At 47.1% G+C, this 24,260-nt stretch overlaps 1 protein-coding gene and 1 long non-coding RNA gene across 3 annotated transcripts in view; one reads left to right on the plus strand and one right to left on the minus strand.

Moving 5' to 3' along the window:
- IGDCC3 (immunoglobulin superfamily DCC subclass member 3) overlaps positions 1–4,624 on the plus strand; it is a 94,553-nt gene extending 89,929 nt beyond the window's left edge. The window contains exons 10-14 of the mRNA XM_059482328.1: positions 2,291–2,479; positions 2,734–2,838; positions 3,828–3,966; positions 4,160–4,367; positions 4,460–4,624. Of these exons, the coding sequence (XP_059338311.1) occupies positions 2,291–2,479; positions 2,734–2,838; positions 3,828–3,966; positions 4,160–4,367; positions 4,460–4,624 (806 nt within the window). The remainder of the gene's footprint in view (positions 1–2,290; positions 2,480–2,733; positions 2,839–3,827; positions 3,967–4,159; positions 4,368–4,459) is intronic.
- The window catches only part of LOC132079605 (uncharacterized), a 34,556-nt gene continuing 10,433 nt past the window's right edge, over positions 138–24,260 (minus strand). Inside the window, exons 3-4 of one of the 2 annotated variants that reach the window (XR_009419433.1) lie at positions 6,722–6,842; positions 138–303 (exon numbers count right to left, since the gene is read on the minus strand). This is a non-coding gene — a long non-coding RNA (uncharacterized LOC132079605). Of the gene's footprint in view, positions 304–6,688; positions 6,843–24,260 lie in introns of those variants that run through there. The other variant, XR_009419434.1, reaches the window with a different exon arrangement.

The following is a 24,260-nucleotide window of genomic DNA, read 5'->3' on the forward strand; positions in this document are numbered from 1 at the left end:
ATTCTGCGAGTGCCTATACCTATAATCAGTATTATACATCTATATATATATATATACTCAAAGTTTGAATAAATACATTATATTCCATATTTTGAAGGAGAGATATTCTTGTGGTTTTTATTAAATGTAAGGCTCTGCAACCATAAAATAAAGCCAACTCTTCACAAATCAGGATGGCCCACATCAGTGTTTCTTTGTCCATGGGATAATGTGATAATTTCCTTTTCTGCGGTGTTTTCACCCGTGGCTGGAAAAGTGATGCTTTAAACAAGGGTCCAACTTCTCAGAGCGGGGATTTTTGCCCTGGAGGGAATTGGGAGAATAAGAAAAAAGGAGTATTTAATTGGATTGCAAAAATACGCAGCCTTGGGAGGAATGGCACATTCTGATATAAATAGAATTTACTCTGTGTTTTTCACCCAGGAATGGTTAAATTCAGCTTTCCCAGCAATGAAATGCACATCAGAATAAATCCTATCAAGAAGGAATACTTCAGCCCTTTTTTTTTCACATTGGCAGCACTCAAGCAGGATGAGATCTCATTTATGTCACCCAGAACACTGGGTCTTTCCTCTTGAATCCACGTGGAGATGCGTGGCAGTCAGCAGGGACTTGTTCATCTCCATGGGCTTACTCAGAGGCCATCAAGCAAAGCCCCAGCAGCCTGAACAAGGACATCAGTTTGGGAAGAGACAGGATCGCCCAGACCCTTTTGCTCAGCTGGAGAGGCATCCATCCTTCCTCTAAATCTCCACGTGGGAAAGCTTGAGCTCTCAGTATCCAGGAAAAGGCAAACAGTTGTGCTATGCAGTTTTACTGTTAAATTGAGGAAATGCCCTTTTTAGCTCTCATCAGTCTTAGACTGACGTGGCCACGTTTCATCTGCTTTTCCCCATCACTCACTAATGGTTGTGCTGAACTCTGTGCCAAAGGCCGGGTTTGCACAGCTCATCCTTAGAGACCCTTTGGGGAGAAACAAGCCAGAAAGCAGCTTCAGTCCAGTGCAAGCCCAGCAAGCCTTGTATGTGGGAACTGCTGAGCTTGTAATCATTTGAGATTGGAAAAATAGCTCTACCTCAAAGCCTGGAGGCTGCTGGAGAAGTAGAGCTGTTCTGCTGGACGATTTTGCTGTGGGGTGAGCTGAGCTTGGTGCCCAAAACCTTTTCTCCCTCCTGGTGCTGGTGCTGGAGCCAAGCCCTGGGCAGGGCAGAGCCTGTAGCACCTCATGCTTTGCACCTTCTGGATGGTGCCAAAGGTTGGGGAACTGATGGGAGAGTTTAGCCTGGGGGTGTTTTGTGGAAATGAGAAAAAAAACAGCAGTGAAATGTCCTGCTGAGACACATCTGGTATTGGTGTGAGAAAGAGAGGGAAGGAGGGAGGGGAAAACATAGACTGTGTGCCCCAGTGCTGCCCAGGGCACGAAGCTGGACTTGGGGCAGAGCCAGCTTTGGAAAACCCAGGTATCACAAGAAAATTGGCTTTAACTTGCAGATCTCTGCCTCTCAAGCAAGACTGATGGGGCAGGATGGGGTCAGGCAGCTTTCTGGGGATCTGGAGAGGGAATAGTCTGACCCACTCTGCAGCACACCCTGAGAAAAAGGGCAGGGTTTTGGGGCATGTTCCTGGTGGACTTTGAATCAGCAGCAGGGACATCTTCTCAGCTAACCCCCTGTGTGCCCCTCAGGCCAGGTAAGTGCCTGCCTCCAGAAACAAGCCAGCCCCAGCTGTGCAGGGATCTCAGGCTGCTCAGCTGTTTGGGGCTGTTGATGAAGATGCTCTGGTTCTCTCCTGAGTCCCCAGCATAGTCACAAATCTCCCTCCTAAAGCTGATGGGGAGAGGAAGCTCCCTGCATGCCAGTGCAGGTACCTAGAAAACTTTTAAGACGGATGTCTCCAGCTCCATCCCTTCTGGTTCCTTCCTGCCAGGGGCATTAATCACTCTGAAAGGTCTGTGCCTCAGGGTGGAGGGCAAAAAATTGGAATTTGAGAACGTATTGCCAAAGTTGCTGCATTCCTGCCCTGACCCGGCCAGATTGAGCATCATATTGCAACCAAGGTGTAAAAGTAGTTTCTGCTTGCTGATCTTAGCAGAGGGAGCCCTTGCAAACTCCTACAGCTCCCTGAAGAAGTTCAAAGCTGTTAAACCAGATTCTGGTCTGCTCAGATTTTTCTCAGTCTCAGCTGGCACATTCTTTGGAGCAGTGACTGCAGGGAAAGGCTGCTGGGGAATTTCTCATCACACAGACTGAAAAAGCACTTGCAACCCACTGTCTTTCTCTCTTTGTTTCAGTCCCAGCCATGCCATCCCTCTTTATTAAAGTCATTAACAGCACCACCGTGCAGGCAACGTGGGAGCCCTCCATCAAACTGGGCCAGCACGAAGGCTTCAAGCTGTATTACCGCAAAGTCCACCTCTCCCAGTACACAGGTCCAGTGCTCCTGGCCAGCAACATCACAGCCTACAACATTACCCACCTGGGTGAGTATGATGACACCTTGATCCATGTCCCCTCCCCACCCTGTTGTGATTTGTAGGAGAGAGCTCCTGCAAATGTGTATCCCAATCCCTAAATGCTGCAGCTGTGCCCCAGGTTTTGTGGGTGCATTCCCAGCAACAGGTACTTGTTCACAGCATCTTGTGTGTATTTGTTAAGATGTTCCTTTCCCAGATAAGCATCACTGGGGGAGATAAGGCTCATGGTTGAACTGTCCCTCTTGTGTCCCCCTGGGCAGATGCATCGGTGGTGTATGAAGTCAAGCTCCTCGCCTACAACCAGCACGGGGACGGAAATTCCACTGTCCGCTTCGTGTCCCTGAGGGAAACTGTGGAGAGGACAGGTGAGATGGGACCTGTCTCTCACTGCTGGTTTGGGAAGAGCTCTGCAGGAAGGTGGTGAGGCCAAACTCATCCTGCGTGTCCCCTGTGGCATTACACTCATCTCACCTTCAGCCACTCATTTATTTTCAGCATCACAGATAATGTTGAGGCAAAACTCTGCAGAGCTAAGAGCACCTGGATGGCTTTTTTACCAATGGGGGGAAGACAAACCAAATGTTTTGCACACGCTAGGTTTGTCCCCTAAGCTTGACTCAGAGGTGAGGCTATGAACACGAACAACCCCCAATGCATAAGGTACCATCTGCCATCCTCAGGTGAGATATGGTGCACTGAGCATCTCTGCTCTCCTGGAGCTCTCCTGGATATTTTGTCCCTCACTGGTCAAAAGGAAGGACACGTGGCTTTGGAAAGGGAAATGGCTGCAGAGTGTGAGCTCTGTATTATGTGGCAGCAAAGGAGAAACCTCTAGAGGGAATCTCTTAACTGATCACACCTTTCATATTCATCTATGTTTAAAAAACATCCTGCTGCTCTTGGAAGACTTTTAAGCCTCCAGTGGGAATATCTTCAAGAGATAGTTATTACTCTTCTGTCTGTGCTGGAGTAAATACTAATCTCACTGGCATCTGTCTATTCCATCAGGTTTCAGCCTGCTCTGGTGTGGTGCCTGCCTCTTACCTCCCACTTTAGCATGGGGTATTGCAAAAATTAACATCAGAGTGGGTATTTTCCATTAATTGTGTCAGGTAATAAGGATGGTTCACTACAGATATTCCAGTCCTGTGCTTGCTGTGTCTCCCTTCCTGCAGTGCTGGGAGCAAGGGAGGTGCAAAGGCAGGCAGTGAATCACTGCTTCCCACATGGTTCTACTCTTCCTATACACAACTCCCAGCACTGCCCAAGGCTCTGACTTTGGCTCTGGGCTCCCCAAAAGCTGGAGGAGCAATAGAAGAGTAGCACCACTGACCTATCCACCTTTTCCTGGCAGTGCTGAATCCTCCCTGTGACTGCATGAAGGACGAGCAGAACAATAAAACCTCCACAACCGGCATCATCATCGGGATCCACATCGGCGTCACGTGCATCATATTCTGCATCCTCTTCCTTATGTTTGGGTACCGAGGAAGGTAGGCATGCTCGTGCCACTGCTCACATGGGGTGGTACTGTGAGTGTGCCCACCAGTGCAATGTTGGACTTTATAGGATGGATTGAAGGATGAAGAAATGTAGCAAAGGGAGAAGGCAGATGCCGGCCTGGGGGAGGGAACAGAGGATGAACCACCTCTCTCACTCTCAGGCTCCACCTTTTTTTTTTTTCAGGCTGCTGATGTGCAAAAATGTGCAGGAGCAGCTGTCAACCCCTCAGATCCCCCGGAGCCAGCGCAGTGCCACGGGCCTTGTCCTGAATGGGGCCACTCGGAGAGACAGGGATGACCGGGACTTGAACGGAAAGCAGCTGGACATGAATGAGCTGGAGAGGTTATTCCCAGCATCCCCATCCCAGGAGCAGCAGGAGAAGGGAATAACGGTAAGTCCAGCAGCATGGGAGCACACCTGGCTGTGCATTGGAGAGCTGTCACTGTCACTGTCACTGCATTGTCCCCTTCTCTCTCTCTCCAGTCGGCCCACAGCCTGTCAGCCCCCCACGATGAAACCCAGATCTCCACACTCCCTCTGGATGAGTTCAGCATCATTGAGGAGCAGCCAGACCCCCTCCCACAAAACCCCCATGCCAGCAGTCCTGCTGCTCCAGCTCCCAACCACGGCTCTGCCAATGAAGGATAAAACTGCCAAGACTCAAAGCCTCTTGTAGGAGTTACCAGAAACCAAACCCACGGCTGGTGATGTCTTTACGAGTTGTCAATCTCAGGTCAATTGAAGATTTCTACGGTCTGATTGTTATTTTTTTGTTTTGCTTTATTTTTATATATATATATAAATATATATATATATATATATGTATACAGCCTTTTGGAAACTCTGTGAAGTTTATCTTTCTGACCTCTCTTGAGCCTCTCAATGTGTTTCTTCCAATGATGGCTGTCTGGAGACTGGTCACGATGGATTTTTCCCACAGCTGCTATGTAACAGACTCCTTGGCAGAGTTTGGCAAACTCTCCAGTCTCTGACAGACTGGGGATACAGTGGAGCCCCCATCTCTTGGCATCCCAGACTTTTTCCTGATCAGCAGCTTTAGGACTACTTTTTGGATCTATTTTTTATTTCCAGAAGACTGGATTTGGAAAAATCCTTCTAACTTGACTCCAAAAATTGAGCCTAGGAAGGCTGTCTCTCCGTGGATTTGATGATTTTGTACACTTTTGCTATTTCTCAGGATACTTTTTTTGCTGATTGACTCTAAATAATATGAAAAAAAAGGAAAAAAAAAAAAAAAGAGTGTGTGTGTGTCAAAGGATGCCTGAGGGCTACTGAAAGACTTGGACAGACAACCCGAGTGAACTCAGAACCTACCTCAACCGGAATGAATGTCTTCTGGGAAGCAGAAATACCTTCGTCTTCCTTCGTGTTCAAACAAACAAGTAGCATAGCACTTGGTCAGTACAAGCATGGTCCTACCTCAGCAGTCACGCTCTGTACCCGCCACCTTGGTGGCTTCCTTGTTGTCGTTCCCATGTAAAGCACTTCCAAACCTTTGAAAGCAATGTTCTACCTCAAGTGTGAGAGAAACTCGTGTGGTGTGTGTGTGTGTGTGTGTGTGTGTGTGTCCTCCCCTCTCCCTCAATTCCTGCCTCTCCCATCCAGCCCCACATGAAGCACGATGCTTCACTGGTGTTATGAGCTTTACTTTTGGGGGCTCCAGTGTGAATTTGTGTGGCGGAGATTTATGTTGTGGTTTTTTACTTTAAAGATTGTTGGGGCTGTCACAGATAAGCAGCATGATGCCCTGTGGCTCCCTGGCACCACTGCCTTCCAGGGCTGATTTGGGCACTGCTCCATCCTGTGTTTGAAGGGATGGGGTACGCAGATTCCAGTGCTGGGGCTAGAGCACCCTTGTGTCGCATCAGTGTGCTGCTCCCCAAGGCTGATTCCCAGCAGGATGATCTACAGCGTGTGCTGGCACAAGCAGCACAGAACACCCTTGGGAGGTGGGAACCTGGACATCACTGTCTTGTCCCAAAGCCCACCCAGCTATCAGGAGCACCCGTGGGGAAACCCCAATAGAGCACTCCCCCAGTAGAGCACTTGAGATGCTACTGAGCTGCCCCCAGCTCCTCCAGCGCCATTCCAGCCACAGAACGTCCAAAGGATGAGTGGAGCCAAAAAGGCTCAGTTCCTTGGGAGGGACAAGGCAAGGAGGATGCTGGGGGCTGCCAGAGCTGCTCCTTCCCCATGCCCAGGGTGGGCAGAGGAGCTCCTGACACCAAAGAGAGGGTTTGTCCCCTCCAGAGATCAACCACCAACCTGACACTGTGGAGGTTGGGTTGTCCTGGCATGGTGGAGCCTTGTGAGTCAGTGTGTGACCGGCATCGCCCATGGGTGAGATAGGGGCACACACGGGGGACAGGGACACCACGTGCCAGCTGGTGCCAGAGGGCAGCCCTTTCTCTGCTGTGTGAAGTGGTTAAACCCTGGCAAATGCAAAGGTTTGATCTCTTTGTGTAGGTGGTGGTAAATCAAACGTTGCTGTATTTGCAAGGACAGTGAACAGAATCAGGAAAGGAAATTAGTTTAAATTTTTTAAAAGTATGAATTGTATTTTTTTAAATGGTACCAGTGGGAGAGTCCCTTGTGTCAAAAACACCCCATCACCTGCCCAGCTGGCAATGGGGTGTAACCAATGGCTGTGTAAATAGTATAATATACAGGAGGCTGAGCAAATGCCTCTTCCCTGAGCTGAGTCCTGGTGCTGGGCAGGGTTACCTGGGAGCAGGACTCTGTCCTCATCCAGCTTGGCCCAAGAAGATGTAATGGCACCAACCTCAAGAGCAAGGAGCTGTTCAGGCTCAGTGTTCCTAGCCCTCTTCCATTAAAATTCGTCCTCCTGTAGACATCATGCAGAACAGAAAAGATGCAAAGGGTTACATTTTGGCATTAACACCCCCAAACAGCCTTTCCCTACCCCACCAAAGAGGCTAAATGGGCTGTCAGACGATCCCTGCTCACACCTGTGATGCTGGACCTGGAGACAGCCTGGGGAGGGACTGTGGGGGGACAGCGCTGTGTGAGACCAAGGGCACAGCCCACCCACCACAGGAGCCAGGGGATGCCGGGGTTAGGGCAAGGCAGGAGGGAGGAGAAGACACCAAACAGCTCAAGTTATAACCTCATATCAAAGACAACCTGATCCTCTCCTGCCATCCCGCTCCCACTCCAGCCCAGATTCTCTTTTTATTGTTTTTTTCATGTGTGTAACGCCACCATTCACATTGAGTAAGTACCATTGCCAAAGTGAACACAGAACCTAGAGTAGTGTTCAGCTCAGACTTCCTGGAGCTGTGAACATGCTATTAATTTAATATCATATTATTGTGATATTGTAATAGTAACAAGTATTTGTCACTACTTCCTTTTATTAAAGGGAAATTCTGTGCCATTTGACTAGTTGGAATACAATAGTATGTCAAGAATAGAGGTTTTTTTGTTGTTTTTAATTATGCAGAAACATGGTGGCTTAAACCAATGCAGATTCTGTGTTGGTTTGAGATGGTTGAAGATGGATGTAAATCTTTAAGGACTTTTTTTTAGATGTTTAGCTTTTCCTCTTTTTTGGGGTTTCTTTTCTGCTCTTATCAATTCCATTGGGACCAAACACAGACAGTTGTGGCAGCTCAGTCCCTGGAGGGATGAGGCTGAAGTCTGGTGATCCATGAGGATCCATGGTCTTCCCTAAATTATCTAAGTCCACCAAACTGGGCAAAAAACCCACTCAGAATTACATATTGTCTTTGTGCCTCTGGCTGCCACTAAGCTGGAAAAGCAACACATAACAGCCCCACTCGCTGTACTGCAGTACTTGAACGGGGCTGGAGGCAAAACTGTCCCAACCCAAAACTTGGAAAAACATCACCTAGCAAATGTCTGGCCCTTAATCTGTGAAATGAGGAGGAAAAAAGAATTAAAACAAGAGCTTGTGTTTGGTTTCAGCATGGAGGACAGTCTGTCCTTCCTTCATCCAAACTGCTGCCCTGGTTTTGAAGGAAACTGACAGAATTTTATTCTGTGTTCAGCGCACAGTTGTACTCGGGTAGACACATTGTATTTGGGTGCATGTGGGACAGCAGGTCCCTGTGTGTGGCAGATGAGCTGTGCCACAGGAAAGGGGTCGAGGCATCATTTGTGAGGCAGCCAGACAGTCCCAGGCTGGTTGCCAGGGCCTTTCACCATCAGAGCCCACCTGCCAGCCAAGGGCAGCACTCCCTTCACACTCCTTTACACACCACAACATTTAAGGAACATCTTGCCAGGTTTCTTATTCCTTTTTTTTTCCCTCCCAACTTTTTCCTGTTGGGAGGAATCAGTTCTACCCAGAGATACAACCACTGGATGACAGGCAGGTGTTGGATCCAGTGCAAACTGCTGGAGACTGCCTGTGTTTGGGGTAGGAATCTGATCCTACAATATTTTTTAAATAATTACACTAATTCAACCTGTTGCCTTTTGTCAGCTGATCCCAAAAACCCTCTTATTTTCTGGCTATGTGAGATGAAATTATGGGAAGGAATAAATATCCAAAAGCTGATTTTTTTTTAATTTTATTTTTGGTAACCCATAATGGGCACAACCTATTCTTGAAGATCTCAAGTTAACCAGAGACGGCTGCTTCCTCAGGGATAGTATCCACATTGTCTTTAGTTGAACAGGGAATAGTTTTATGCTGTGACAGGGTATTTTCACACTGTTGGATTCAGGTATTTATTTGTCTATCATTATCTTTCTTCTTCCTCGTTTTGTAAAGGGGCTGATACATTTAAGTGCTGGACCAGTTTGGGAATTTTAAAGCTTCCACCCAAAATTATACCAAGGGACTGTAGGTTTTAAATTGGCAATAAGAGGAGAGAAGCTACGAAGTGTTGTTGCCTCTGGATAGTGAAGGGAAGAGTTTTGCTGCCTGTAGGGGTCTTCCTCTGGGATAACCATCCCATGGCATTTCAGGGGGGATCAGTGCCGTGTCTGAGCCCCCTCTGATAGCACTTAAGTCTGGGAAAATTGGTTAAAAAAAAAGGAAATTAAAAGCTTATGAAAACAAACAGGGGGGAGCTCCTCGCTTCATCTGTGCAAACAGTGTGTGGAAATCTATCCATCCCCGTGCGCGCCGCAGCAGGCAGGTTACAGATCCCATCGAGCAACTTGATGCCGGCTCATTTATTTCCCTCACCCGCCAAATTAAAAAAGGGAAAGGAAAAGGAAGGTGCCTGGGCTGGAGCTGTGGGCAGGGAGATGGGGAGGAGAGAAGCACCAGCACCACCCGGCGAAAGCGCTGCTGGCACAGGGCCATGGCACTGAAAGCCCTGGAACACTGGGAATCAGGGAAAGGCTCCAGGCTCACTCCAAGGGCAGAGCCTGGGCTTCAGCATCGCGTGGGAAGAAGGGACAGGGCCGGTGCAAAGCCCAGCGAGTCAGGGACAAGCCTGATTTCACGGGGCTTTGGATCAGGGTCTGACTTAAAAAGCAAAGAGGGATTTGTACTTTGATCCTATTTCCAACATTTCAACTTGCAATATCTTTATGTTTGTAAGAAAGTCATAATAAAACCAATGCTAAACCTTTGTCCCAGTCCTTTTTGGGAGTCAGCTGTTAGCAGTAATACTAAAAACCCAAATTGCAAAGCACTTTTCTACTGTTTATTTTCTACCTTTCTTACTTTGAACTGTCGTGATATTGAAATCCCAGTGATCCCACGACTGTTAGCTCTGTATTAAAAAAATAATAATAAAACCCAGGTTTTTTGTAGTTTGCTCTGTTTAGATTTTAGCCTGTGGCTACTTGTACAAGGAAAATAAAGCTAGAATAAATCAGCCTGTGTGGAGTTTTTCTTGTCATATGCAGGGCTGTGGTGTGAGGATTGTTCAGAGCAACTTGGGGCATCACCACTTCAGTGGTGATGAATCTGGTTCCTCTCAAAGAGCATCTTCCAAAATTTAGCATTTAAGAGCTGAGGGTTTTTTTATTTTGATGCTTTGCTCATAAACTCCAGCGAAGCCATCGGCAGAGTCCTTCTGGAGCATGGGGGCTCTTTGGGAACTGGGTAAGATGAGACCTCTAGGGTGACAGTGTGACACCTGTGCTTAGAAGTGCAAATCAATTTCCAATTAATCTTGGCTCTTGTTCAGCTATTGCTGCAGCTGCTTTTCCCATTGCCTGCAGCGCTAGGTGAGGGTGGGGAGGCCCTGACACAATTGCCCAGAGAAGCTGCGGCTGCTCCATCCCTAAAATATCCAAGGTCAGGTTGGATGGGGCTTGGAGCACCCTGGGATAGAGGAAGGTGTCCCTGCCCATGGCAGGAGGTGAGAACAGAATGATTATTAAGGTCCCTTCCAAGCCAGACCATTCTGGGATTCTAAGATGCATCCTTGCCCCAAAATGTGCTGTGAGCCACGAGCCACCCTCCTGCCACTGTCCTGTGTGCTGCTCCTGCTGCCCTCGATGCCAAAGGACAGGCAAAGTAGAGGCTGTGGGGAATGAAGGAGTGAGAGTGAGCCCAGCAGCTCAATAAGCAGTGAGTGAAAAGTTGCTCCAAACAACTCCCCAAAGCTCTCGGAAGAGCTAAATTGCAGCATGGATTGTCTAAATATATACTTCATAATAAATACCAGCATAAAACCTGATTTTATTTCCCAGTGGCAACACAAGAGGTGAAAAAAAGATCAGAGTGGGCTCACTCAGGGGATTTTCATGTAAGTTCAGTGAAATCTGGTACTGCAGATAGCAGCTGCAGAGTCAAGGTATTGTATAGAGCTTGTGGCTTTCATTAAAAAGGACTTTCCCTGCCTTCATGGCAATAAAAAAAAGGTTTGACAATATTAATCTGAAGTCTTAGAAACTAAGGAAATAAAAAACCCCAAGCAATACGTTTAAATCACTTTGATTTTGGGCTGTTGGAAATATTAAGAGCCTTCAAAAAAACCCTACTTGAGTGCTCAAAACTCGTCTTTAGTAGAAGCAATCTCCTTTTGACCACGTGCATTCAAATTTCTGCTGGAAACGTCTCAAATCAACTCTTCAGCTACAGCAACACTAAAAAAAAATTAAGTTGGGTGTTTTCACTCCAAACACCACATTCTTGCCTCAGATTTCGCTGGAGATGTTACTGCTAATGTCCTAGTTATAACCCTGCCAACACAGGAGAATTTATAATATCCCATAAAGCCCTAACTATCAGAAAGGTCATTTTGGCATTAATACCACTCGGGCATCACCGCTTCATTTGCTGACACTTTTACAGAGCCACGCTTGATTCCAGCACGGCTGCTGTAAAACCTTTACAGCAATGGCCTAAGCCTCCTAATATCATCTTAAAAATCAAGAGCTGGAACATCTTCATCAGCAAGTGCAGGCAGTTTGGAAAGGGCTGCTCTCTCTCAGTGTGGGGTTCCCCAAAATCCAGGGTGAGCACCCAACCCCACTGCTCCAGGAGGGATTTATTCCACAGCTTTTACCTCCAGCCCTGTTATTCCCAGCACCTTCAGACCCCACCAGTGCTCGCTGCCTTGGCTAAATTAAAAGTCTCCTAATTTCATGCAAAATTACCAACCCCTCGCCTTGCCCAGAAAGCCATTTCCTTAGCGCTAAAATAGCTAAATTAGTCTTGCTCAGCCTCGTAAAGGAGCTTGTCTTGTTTATTGAGCGATAAATATAAAGGTACAGTAACTAAATTCATCAGTCCCTAAACGCAGCCGTTGGGAATGGCCATTTCCACCATCCAATCTATGGCTGCATGAATATTTCAGAGTCCTTTTTCCCTTGGGTGCTCGCCTTATCTCTGGAGACTGGATATTATTTTCTGCTTTTCAGCTTTTTGGATGTATTGGAGGAAATGTCATTATTTGGACCTGGGTGGATTACAGTTGACTTTCCTAAGCCAATTTATATTGGCAAGCTGCTGTTTTTAAAAACCCCTATAAATCACTCCCATGAATTTTAATAATATAACGTGGTTTCAAACATGCTCCCTTAATACGTGACACACTATTACAGCCGGCAATCACTCCTCAGGTTGTGAACTCCGTTTTGCCGTCACCTTCAGCGAGCGCCGCGGGGGACGAGCGATGCCTTGGCCACAATCATGGAAATACCCACTCCTGCCCCAAATACCTTGTCATTGCAGAGATTGCAACTTAACAGTGAGACCTCAGAGAGGCTGGCAGAGAAATCATGGGGGACTATTTGATGATATTTCCCTAAATAACGATATAAGATCCACACCCAGAGTGCAGCCCCAGGCTGGGATTTGTGGTTCCAACTGGTCCATAACCTCCGACACGCCAGGAGACAAAGCTATGCCTCCTCATCACCTATGGGCTTATTCTGACGAATAACTCTGTCCTCTTCTTGTGCAAATTATATTCATTTTCTTCCCATTCTCACTGCAATAACTCCATGGTGTCTGCCAGCTCTCAAGGGGTGTCTGTCAGTGGAGAGTGGTCTCCTGGCCAGAAGAGAAAGGGTTAAGAGGGATAAGGAATAAAAGCCAGGGCAAAGGAGAGACCTTGGGAGACCTTCGCTAAGGAACATCCGGGATCATATGGAGGAACTGATGAGGTTTGTGCCCCACTGGTGGCACTGGTGATGCCCCCACTGGAGAGCTGCTTGTTCACGTTGCTTGGTGTTAGTTGTACAGAACCAAAACATAAGAATATTCCAACCCTGGAAGTGTTCCAGGCCAGCTTGGAGCAGCCTGGTCTAGTGGAAGGTGTCCCTGCCCAGAGCAGGGGTTGGAACTGGATGGTCTATAAGGTCTCTTCCAACCCAAACTAGTCTGTGATTCTGTGAATATAATAAGAACATCTGCAAGAAAGAGGATCTGTAAGGGATGGACTATTTGCAGGCAGGGAAAAAAATAATGAGCCAGTCTGCTTTTTGGCTTCCAAAATCAGTGAGGGCTTCCCAGCACAGGATGCAGCAGGATGGGGGTAAAGGGGGTACAAGAACCTCCTCAGACCTTGCCACTGCCTGCTCGGCTGCTGCCAGCACCACTGAGACCCAAAGCAATCCCTGGTTTAATATTCTTGGGAGAAAAAAATAAAAATCCCGTTTGTTCAGGGAGCAAACAGGCTTTTCAAAGGCTTTAGCTGTGATGATTTCCCCTGAAATGTTGTCATGTTCATCATTAATCTATTTTTTTTCCTTTTCTGTAACTTAACCTGTGACAAGCCGACATTGTAAGTGCTTGATTTTCCAAGAATAAATTACAGTTTCATAAATGGTATTTTGCTTCACTGCTCAATTTGCAAGTGAAATGATGCCAATTGCTTTGTTCACAGGATTTTATCTAGCACAAACAATACCATCCTCGAGATTTATTTATTTTTTAACCCTCAAGTTATTTTCGGAGCCTATATAACAGAATACATGGAAAAGTACACGACAGCCCATATGTTTTGGCATTATCGACTAGCCATGAGCAGATACAAGGGCCCACGTGCCTATAAAACATCGATCCAGGAATGAGATGTCACACACAGAGTGAGACACTGCCCAAAGAGAAAATAATCCCTTAGATCAAAAATATTTACAGTTGCCCCATGCTGGGCTAGAGCGCCCTGAGTGACTTTTTATATGCATGATTTATGATTTGGGCCTGGGAAATCAGCTCCCCCCAGCTTCTCCCAGGGACCACCAAGTTGCCTCATGGACCAACACATCCCCAGTGGGGTCTCCAGAACATGGAGTACCTCAGTCCTGTTGAAAATATGGGTTCACAACAGCTCAAATTTTTTTTCTTATATGATAAAATTATGAGAAATAGGAATAAAATGAAAGCACCTTGGAGCTATTTATGTTTTTTAAATGCAGAGAAATTCTCCCTGCTGGGGATGCCAGCTCTGCCCAGGGACAGCCAAGCCACACAAGCTGGGACTTGTCAGCATTAAACCCAGTAAAGCCTTTCATCAAGGGAAGGAGAAGAGAGAAAAAAATCCCTGCATGGGAAATATTAATGTTGCAAGATTTGGTTAACAGCCATGGCTTCTGCTAGGATTTGTTTAATCTGTGTTTTTAGGGGAGACCTTTGTAGAAAAGCCTTCATTTGGAAAAATTTGGTATAAGACAAAAAATGAATTGAAATAGTTGCATTAGGGATGGAAACCTGGTGTCTGAGGTGTTTATGCTCACTAATAAATTGGGATGAATTTGTGGAGAGCCTGGATCTTCATCCTTTAACAGATCCACCCCACTGGAGCTGGCTGGCTCCTGGTTTTCCTGCAGTTGATAAATCATTTAACTAACACCACAGAACTCTGAATCTGCAGGTGATGTGGGCAGCAGAGGCAGAGTTTGCGTTTCTAACAGAGAAACTGAGGCACAGAGAGAATATTTGTCTTCCCCTTCAGATACGAAAATGTGTTTGCTTTCATCCCTCCTCTGCTTCTCACCCCACTTCCCTCATCCCCCTGGATGAGACACTGGGAAAAGTTTTTGCTATTCCCTTGCAAATGGATACTTCAAGACAGACCCAGACCTTCAGAGGCTTTGGCACTGAACAACGATGAATTTCTGGTAACAAACCACATCACAAAACAGAATTGTCACCTTTTGGGCCACCCCAAGAGGCAACATGGAAATCCCAGTGAAATGAAACATTCTCAGCGGGACAAAGTGTGTCCCAATGTCCCTGTTGAGGCCATCATTAGATTGTTACAACATGGAAAACCAAAATAAAACTGAGTTTAAAAGAAGCGAGGGCTTGCCCACTGCAGGTACGGTGTGAATGTGTCCCTCCGCGGCTTCCCCACACACAGAGCTGCCGGCCATGCGCTGCGGGCTCCGGGGCTGGGCTGCTAATGGCTTTAAGCGGCGCTAATTGATCCGTGCAGTCACTGTAATTACGGAGCGGGATATGGTGGCAAAACACGGGCAGAGCATTAACTGCTGCGAAGGGAAAAATCCAAATCACGGGTGAATCGATCTTCAGGCAGCCGGCACTGACAGCCCCGGCCCTCAGCGCTGAGGATTTTCCAATGCGCTGAGCTTTTCTGCAGAAACGTGCTGATTTCAGGAATATTTGATGGGAAGAAGGGTGGCTGTTAGCTCTTTTAATCTATTTCTTTGCATTTTGCCTTTAAGCCCAGGCTGAGCCACTGCGTGTTTGCCCCTGCTGCACTGAGCAGCCCCTAATCCAAAGGTGCCCAACAGAAAGCACTGGGTATCTTTGCAATTAATTACCCTTAATGACAATCTCCAGCAGCATTAGTGCAGGGTGTTGTATGAGCCACCATGAAGAGCTGCTCTGTGCGTGCAACAGGGGCCCACTCCCATCCTTTTCCTAATGCAACTTATTGATTATTCTAATTAAAACATGCGTTAGTAGGTACTTCTGATGGTGAGGGGTCGTGTGGGGCCGAGGGGAGAGGGAGCAGCCCCCAGCTCCTGCCTGCAGACAGGGGCTCCCAGCAAGTGCCTGAGAATGGAAAGTGGAATGAACAGGGGAAGGAGAGAGGGCTTGGTCAGGGGACGGTGCTGGGAAGTGACAAGGTGTAGGAAGATGACATTGTTTTGCAGTAATCTCCCAACCTTCGTTAATACTGCTGTCACAGCATTGACGGGCTGTGTTAATTAAAATGAATGGTACATGACAGAGCAATAATTCCATTATTTCTCCATGCTTGCACCTTCCTGTGTTTCATCCTCCAGGAGCAGGGGAGGGAGAGCTGGGGGCACGGTGCCAGGACCGGTGTCCCTGAGCAGCTGAAGGTTCCTGACCTGCTGCCTCCTGTCAGGGACGTGGTGCCCACAGCAGCAAGGTGCTCACGGCTCCACGGCTGCCGGTCCCCTCCTCACCCTGCACCGCTGCCACCACTGCCACAGCAAATCCCTGTCCCTGCAGCCGGGAGGGTCCACATGCCCCATCCACCCAGGGACACCCCGAGAGCAAGGAGGCCCCTGGAGCCACAAAGAGCATCCAGTACAGGGACAAACCCTTCCCTCCCACAATCAGCAGCCACAAGCAACAGACAGGCACGGACTGATGGTGAATCAAGGGTTTTGCTAAAATGCCTCTTCTTCAGAGACTGTTCTCCCGCCTCCCACACCTCTCCCTGCCTCTGTCCAACAGCATTCCCAAAAGACTAAACACCTTTGGTTTCCATGGCAGCCTGATTTTCAATGAGCATCCTTCAAGTCTTAACCGGAAAGAAAGTGTTTCATTAATGCATACAGGACACACTGGCATCTCCCCGGGGCAAGAGTATCCTTCCCCCAAAACTAACACCTTCTGCCCATAGTTTGTTTTTTTTTTTTGTTTTTTAGTGGATTGATGGACTGATGGAGCCATGGGAAGGGGCTGGCCAGCTCTGCCACTGACTCACGGAGCTTGCTTAGAGAAGGACTTGGGCTGCTCTTGCTTGGGGAAAATTAAAGAAATAAAGTGATGCTGAGCATCGGGAGGTGGCATGTGGAGCTTCCTTCCGGAATGGCTGCCAACCCATTGCAGGGGGACATTGACACCTCCCCAGCTGTCCCCTTCTGAGCTGTCCTTGATACCAAACTTCTGGTTTTTGTTTGCCTGTTTCCATCCAGACTCTGCTTCTGTCTCCTGTTAAACACAAGCTGAGCAGTTTGCACAATCACAATTTGCCATTTCTTTTGGACTTAACCCCATTTAGTGGCTCTGTCAGGCAGATGGTGCCCAGAGCTGGAGAATAGGAAACTAAGGAACTAATGATTTGAAGCAGGGCACTTCAGTCCTGCAGGATGTCATAAGAAAGGGTCAAAGGACATTCCCTCCAGCCCAGGGGTGCCAGTGCAGGGCAAAGCGGGATGTGTTTGCTATGTGATGTCCAAATAAAGTAACCGTTATGCAGAACAAGTGAAATTTTTTAGCAGAGGATGCCTGGGGGAGGAAGTGGAGGATGCACTGAGGCAAAGCAACCCAACCTTCACTAGCCTGGAACCTTTCAAAGGTTTTGTAAGAGACCCCAGGTCACGGCACAGGCTCGGCCCTGGCGTTTCCCAGCGCACAGGATAATTGCAGTCCAGCCGTGACGTACCCTCTCGCTGACCCCGCCGGGGTCCCAGCCACCCTCCAGGATCTGGCAAGGGCAGATATACGGCAGGACCTCAGGGGGCTCCTAAAAGCAGGTCACACCAAAACAATACAGCTTTGTCAGAGGCACAGGGGGAGCGAAGCCGCAGTCAGCCCCGACTGCTGCCGCAGGATTTACTGCCCGCAGATGGGATGGTGGCTGTGGATGATGCACCGAGCATCGCCCTGGGGCAGCCAGGGAAAAGAGAGCTGGGAAAGTGCCCCCACACTTGGTTTGGTTTCTGCTTTGTATGTGCAGCATCATCTTTAGCTGCAGCAAAGGCTGCTCTCTAGAGATCAGGATTTGGGAAGTCTCAGGTGGGTCCAATGCTTGGCTGACGTTCCCTGCTTGGCCTCACTCCCCCTCCAGCTGGGCTGTCTAGTTCCAGAGCTTGGAGAGCTGATCTGAGCTGCAGAGCAGGGTTTGCCCCCAGCGAGGTTTATTCTGCTCTTCCATCACCCTACCATGGGAAGAGCCTGCCCATGTGGACTAAGGCATCTCAGAGAGACCTGGACCTCAGTCCTCCATCCCTGAAAGGAAAGCAGGATGCTGCCATGCCAGAGCATGTATTTATCCATCATATTTACCCAAGAGCTTAGGAAGGAGCTAAAGGGACATGATAGAGCCTGTCCATGCACCAAAGGGTGGTCAAAGAGCACCAAAGGTAAATGCAGACAAAGATGCTGCATAGGATACAGTTGAGATAAAAGGTATTATTTCTTAGAATATCATCTAATAAAGTTAAATTAAGCATATAATAACTGTCCATCTTAGCACCTCCCTCTCAACTTCTTTTGAGAGGACACACTTCATTAAGACACAAAATCTTCAGACACACTTAAAAAACTCCACCCAACACATTTTGCCTTGCCCAGTGCTAATAAAGCCTTCTGCATTGCATGGGGCTTTTTAATAGAGAAAAGCAACTTTTCCTAATTCTTCTGCAGAACGAGGGTAGTTTTCACAGCCAAATTTCAGAGCAGCCTTGCAGTTCTTTGACTATCCTTGCTACACCAGTCTGATGCATTTCCACAGCGCAGGGCAGCCCATTGAGCCCTCACAGCAAAGCCTCTGGCACTTCCATGAGGCAGCTCTCTGCCAGGAGAGAAAACCCATTAGAGCTCCCAAGAGCAGATACACGTTGGAAGCCGGCAACATCATTAAATGAATATTCATAAATTATTTTGCTACATAAACAATATTAATATCACACCTTCCACCTTCAAAAGCCTATTGCAGGCAGGGACTCATTAAGACTCCAGCAAAGACCACTTGCAGACTTTCAGTTACATGGAAACTCAGAGACTTTATTAAACATGAGCAATATATTTATTTTAATAGAGTACAAAGCCTGGATTTGGCCACCCTAAAACACCACTCAGAGCACCGAATCTCCGAACAAGCCGATCAAACAAGGCTAATGTGTGCAATATATCTTGGGTGAGTAATATACAGCCACATTTCCTGCTCCATTTACCCAGTTTTAACTACACCTGACCTACTCTTATCCTAATAGAAAACGGCTGCTCTTCTCATTGCCCGTCCTCCACACATGTTTTTCTGATAATGACCAAAACTAAATCACTTCCCTTTCTCCTAAGTGCTGGGCACCAGCTGTCTTGTGACATTTAACTACAACAAGTCCTTTTGCAGGACCTCCAGGTTAGTTCCTGGGGCCCTGGACCTCCGTTCCTGTGTCCTGTCTCCTGTCTCCATCCGGGCATCGGAAATGAGGCATTAGGTGAAGTGCTGGGTCCTGCACTGGGTTACAACAACCCCATGTGACATGACAGCTTGGGAAGAATGGCTGAAATGCTGCCTGATGGGAAAGGAGCTGGGGGTGCTGGCTGACAGCAAACATGAGCCAGAGTGTGTCCAGCAGGCAAGAAGGCCAATGGCACCTGGCCCATATCAGCAATAATGTGGCCAGCAGGACCAAAACAGTGACTGTGCCCCTGTACTGGGCACTGCTGAGGCACCTCCGATCCTGGGGTCAGTTCTGGGGCCCTCACTCAAGACAGACAGTGAGGAGTGTGTCCAGAGCAGGGAACGGAGCTGGGGAAGGGCCTGGAGCACCAGGAGCGGCTGAGGGAGCTGGAGGGGCTTAGTCTGGAGAAAAGGAGGCTCAGTTGTCCTCAGTGATCTTAATGATCTTTTCCAACCTAAGTGATTCCATGATATGATCCCAGTCCCATAGGATTTCCCTATTTTGCCACACCAAGGAGGCATGTGAAGGAAAACCTGGGAGCTCCCTCAGCTCCTACTGTCACTCTCTTTGTGAGCCAAGGTCTCCCTGCAGCAGCGAGGATGCTGCTTGTCAGCAAGCACAATGCATCAGTTCATGCCTGGGTGAGAGGTTCCCCCAAACCTGTGAGCATCCCCTGAGAGAGCAGGTTCAGCTTTGGAAAGGAGAAAAATCTGTTTCCAGCAGTGGTTTTGCCCCCCATGGAGCTTAGCTGAGAGTGATCCATCGAGGTGGATTTAAAGCTTCCTGAGCAGCATGTTTAAATGGCCAATTTGACCAGAAAATGTGCTTGATTCACAAGCGCTGGCTGTGTTTCTCCAGTGCTGAGAAATCACAGCCATATTTCATTATTGTTACTAATTGCTATAAAGTATTATGGGGAGGTGATGGCACAGGCAGAAAGAAATATAAACCCTTTGCAGTCTATTGAGCCCAGAGAACATTTCCCAAGCTTGCTTAGGGGTGCAGAAATCGGTGCTCGGTGCAAATAAATGAGCAAAAGCATTTTCCGAAGGAATTAGCGCATGGCACGAGCAAATTGCAGCAATTGTGTCTCTTCTTTCTAAGCACTGAATTGCCTCTATAATTCCCCATCATTTAGTTGCATAAATCTTGCACAAATAAACCAGCAATTTGCATATGCACAGAAAAGAAATTATAGAAACACAAGGAAAGATGTTATATTTTTCCTTCATAAGCTGGAAATAAATATGCATTGCTTACTGCCTAAGCTGTGTTTGGCCCAGCTCAGAAATAAAAATTTAGGAAACCCTTTAATTTCAATAATAAATACGTATCAGAGGATGAAAAAAATATAATTTGCGGCATATGGAAGCCACAAGTTTCTGGGTTGTTGCATCATGAAGTGCGACGGCAGAGCCATGTATGCCTGCAGAGGATGCAGCATGATCATAGATCAGAGAATCCTAGAATGGTTTGGGTTGGGAGGGACCTAAAGATCAGCTGGTTCCAACCACCTGCCATGGGCAGAGACATCTCCCACCAGACCAGGCTGCTCTACACCATGGGTCACACCAATGTCTTCAAGACAGTGGCCAAGGGATGCTCACCAGAGCTGACAGAAGAGCAATGCAGAGGGGTGAATGCAGCTGCCTCTGGTGCAGCTCAGTCAAGCACCTACTGAAATAAATGCAGAGGCTCTTGGGGAAGCAAACATCTCTTGAAGATGACACTTCCTTTATGCATCATCTTGATTTTCAGTCACAAAATGTTTATATTTGTTGTGACTTCTATGGAGAACTCCGAGGTTTCACTACCACAGAAACCCCAGGGTCAAGGCCAGAAGCAATTAAATTATATCTCTAAATTATTGAGCCATATCACACCATCTGGCTTTAGACCCACTCGGACCAAGGCACCAATGGGCAGCAGGGGTAGGAGCAGCTCTGTTTGTCATGCTGGTGGAGGCTGCCCAGGGGAGCAAAATAGCTGTTTCTGATTAACTCCCCGTGTGACTGATCTCATTCTGGAATAAGAGGGTGTTATTCCAAAACACCATAATCCTCTTCCAAATGACTTAATCACGTTTGGAATAATGTGCTTTCCTTCCAAAACATTCATATAGGAAAAAAATCAGGGGTGAAAAAAATCAATCAGAAACAGCCCTTTGTAATAACACCTTGTGCAGAAGAGTTCTCAGTGGGGACATGTGATACCGTGCTGGTTTACAAAGATTTAATAAATCACCATTTGCAGTAATTCCTGCAGGCTGGGAGAGCAGCATGACTGAGAGGCACACAGCATCTCCTCTTCCTCACTCCAAAGCTACAGAACTCCAAAATGATCCCACTATGCACTGGCGCCTCAGGCATTCACCCATGTGTCTTGTGCTCCCTATGGACCATTTATGGCTGGAGCATTGCTGCAAACCCAGTGCTTGGGGATGGTCAGTCAGGCCAAGTTGGAAAGTAAAAGTAAGTGGGAACAACCAGACTGTGTCCCAGAAGAAGGTGCCACAAACATCCACTGGCTCTCTGTCTCTCTGTCTCTCTCTGCTTTGCATCTCCCACACCACTGGGGCAGGAGGGCCCTTGTGTCAAGAAGGAGAAAGAAGCAGTGACTTAGATGAAAGCATGAGGTCTCACATCTTTCATCCATTAACTAATCATTCCTCCTGCACAGCACATGTGCCAATTCATCATAGGTGATCAATACCTTCCTTGAGGCCCCAGGATGATGAACGTCTCTGCTGATATTCAAATGACCTTGAGAGAACAGGGGCAGCTCCCTCAGGCACAGGTCAAAGAGCCAAGACTGAAGCATCACGTAAGATGATACACGGTCCCAAAATCTCTCTAAGACACAGAGAAATGTTTTTAGCTAAAAAGCTTCTCTAGAACCACAAAGGAAAATTTTAAGTCATGCAGACGCTGGAAGATGATGCTGGATCAAGCAGACCTGGATTTTGTGTGCCAGGCCAGAGCAGAAGGCTGTGACAGCTGCCTTCAGAAGTGCAATGTGGTTCCTATCCTGTGCTCTTGCTCTGGGCTTATGGTCAATTCACAGCGTCTCTGTGTAGAATTAAGATGGAGTCACAAGCTGGGACCTCCATTCTTCACAGAGACCAAGAGTTGATGTACTCCTGTGTGGCTCCTTTCTCAGGTGCAGTCCTTTGCTCAATCCCTAAGGCCATTACCTGTGCCAGGGTAAAGACCAAATCTCCCTCTCCAAATCACTGTTCACCTCACCAACTCAGCAGATCCCACGAGTTGACACCCTCCTGTGTGAAGAACTACTGTCTTCAGCTACAGCTTTCCCCTCTGCCCATATCCAGCCATGCCAGCAGGAAAATAAACTCCAGTCCCACTCCATGTGCACTGCAAACCAGGGCTGCCCACGGACTACATACAACATGTAGGGTTTATTTTTCTCAGCAGAAGAGAAGAAAGATAACCATAGATAACTAAAGCAGCTTCTCACCTTCACAAACCTGAAAAGCAATCCCTTAAGACAGTTGTTTGTCCTGCAGAGCTCCATGTTTTGCTCCAAAAATAATTGAAAGAAATGCTGAGAACTGGCAAAGCTCCTACAGTAGTTGTTTGCGTGATTTAGGTTAAAAATAATTGCTGTCCAGGCTTATCTGCCTGACATAAGTAATTAGATCACAGAGTACTTATAAGCTGCCATTTCCTATGAGCATATTTTAACATGGCCTTTATCGTTTGACCTTTATATCTGCAGAGGCTTCATCCGCTCCCTGCTGCTGTGATGGATTTATTTTTGAAGATTGGGCTAAGGCTTGCCAGTCCTCGGGCGAGGATGCAGCACAGGAGACAGATTACAGCCCCAGCAGCTTCTGCAGGGAGGAGGAGAGAGCCTCTCTTTATGTGGAGATGTGCCAGACCCAGACCCTGCTGCAGCTCCACCAGAATTAATCTCCACAGTTAAACTTATTGTTTGCACCAAGAGAAAGGGAACAAGAGAAAGAGCACTAGAAAGGGTTGGGCAGTGTAGAACTGGGGGAACATGGAAACACACCACTGAAAGGGAATGGTTCTTATCATATGAGATATATTCATATATCTCATATATTAATGCTTTAAAAAAAAATTCATAGATTTTCCCCTCAGAAATGGAGAAGTGTGGTGATGTCCTCTTGTACATCCCAAAAGCAGGAGTGTGCTTCCTGGCTCACGGGTGAAGCAGCTCCCTGACTCTCAAAGCTCAGAGAAGGCCAAAAGCAAAATGCTAGAAGAAAAGAACCCAAGAGAATAGATCACTATCATTACTTTCAGTCACAAAGACAGCTACAGGGAGACATTGATCCTATGCACAACAAAACCAACAGATATAGAGGAGGACTTGAGTCCTCCACAGCTGAACAGCTCTGAATAAATTTTAAAAAAACCAAACAAATCTAACACAACATCAACTACTTTCTTTCCATTTTTATAAAGTCCAGACTTGGGTAGGTTCTCTCTTCCCATCAGCATCCCTTGAGAAGCAACCTGACTTTGCTGGAGATGTCAGACTTGTAAAGTAAGAGATTTCATTTTTACACCTCACACAATTTTTAATGAAATATAATTTCCTTTTAAAAGACAATTGCAAACTTCCCTCAGAACTGGTGGATATGGTTTTCTTTTATTGTCCAAACTTCCTAAATGACATAAAGACCCTAAATTTGAGGGGATTCAATATTTGCAGAGCCTTTTAATATCTTAATGGATGGCAATCTCGTTCCTGTCTTCACGCAGGAACGTGAGACACTGAGATCAGTGTTATTTTGGGAGAACACAGGAAGAGGTTGCCTTCCTTAGGGGACCAGGCTGAAAACCCTGGAAGCTGCCAGTCAGGCACTCTTCCTGCTGAGTTTCAAATTATGAAGCAGAACAGTAACACTGAGCCTCACCTCCATCGGGCAATGGTGGGAGCTCTCCTATCCACATTCACTAGCACTCCACACCTTTGGAGTAGGTGGAAAAGCCAACGGGAGAGTTCATCCCTTGCCACTTGGTAGGACATGACATGGATTGAAAAGTTGCTCTACCACCCATTCAACCAGTGCTCCCTTCCCACCACATCTCAAGCAAGCCCCCAGTCCATTTGCTGTGGTTTTCTGCTGATGGCGTGAGGTGGATTTGAGCAGCTGAGAAGGACCATCAGTCCCATATAAAAGCCAGAGCTGTTTTAGACCTGCTTTCAGAAGTGGTACAGATGCAAACAGCTGCTGCAAACCAGTTTCCCATCAGGTAGGCAAAGCCAAAGGTCTCTTCCACATTCCACAGAAGTTTGTCTCATCTGTGAGTTTGTCTGTTTTAAGGGGAGGCAGAATATCTCTTAATAGGATTTCAGGACTGGTTTATCTATCAAGGACAAAATCCCACAATGAGACGACATCACTGAGAGATAATCCTGTGTTCTCTGAAGGAGAGAGCACAAGATTATCCTGAAATGAGGCTTGTTTCTGTTGAGGTAATGAGAGATAATTAGTAACCCCCTTTGCATAGCTGGG

Source organism: Ammospiza nelsoni, chromosome 14 (genome assembly GCF_027579445.1).
Source record: "Ammospiza nelsoni isolate bAmmNel1 chromosome 14, bAmmNel1.pri, whole genome shotgun sequence".
Taxonomy (NCBI): domain Eukaryota; kingdom Metazoa; phylum Chordata; class Aves; order Passeriformes; family Passerellidae; genus Ammospiza; species Ammospiza nelsoni.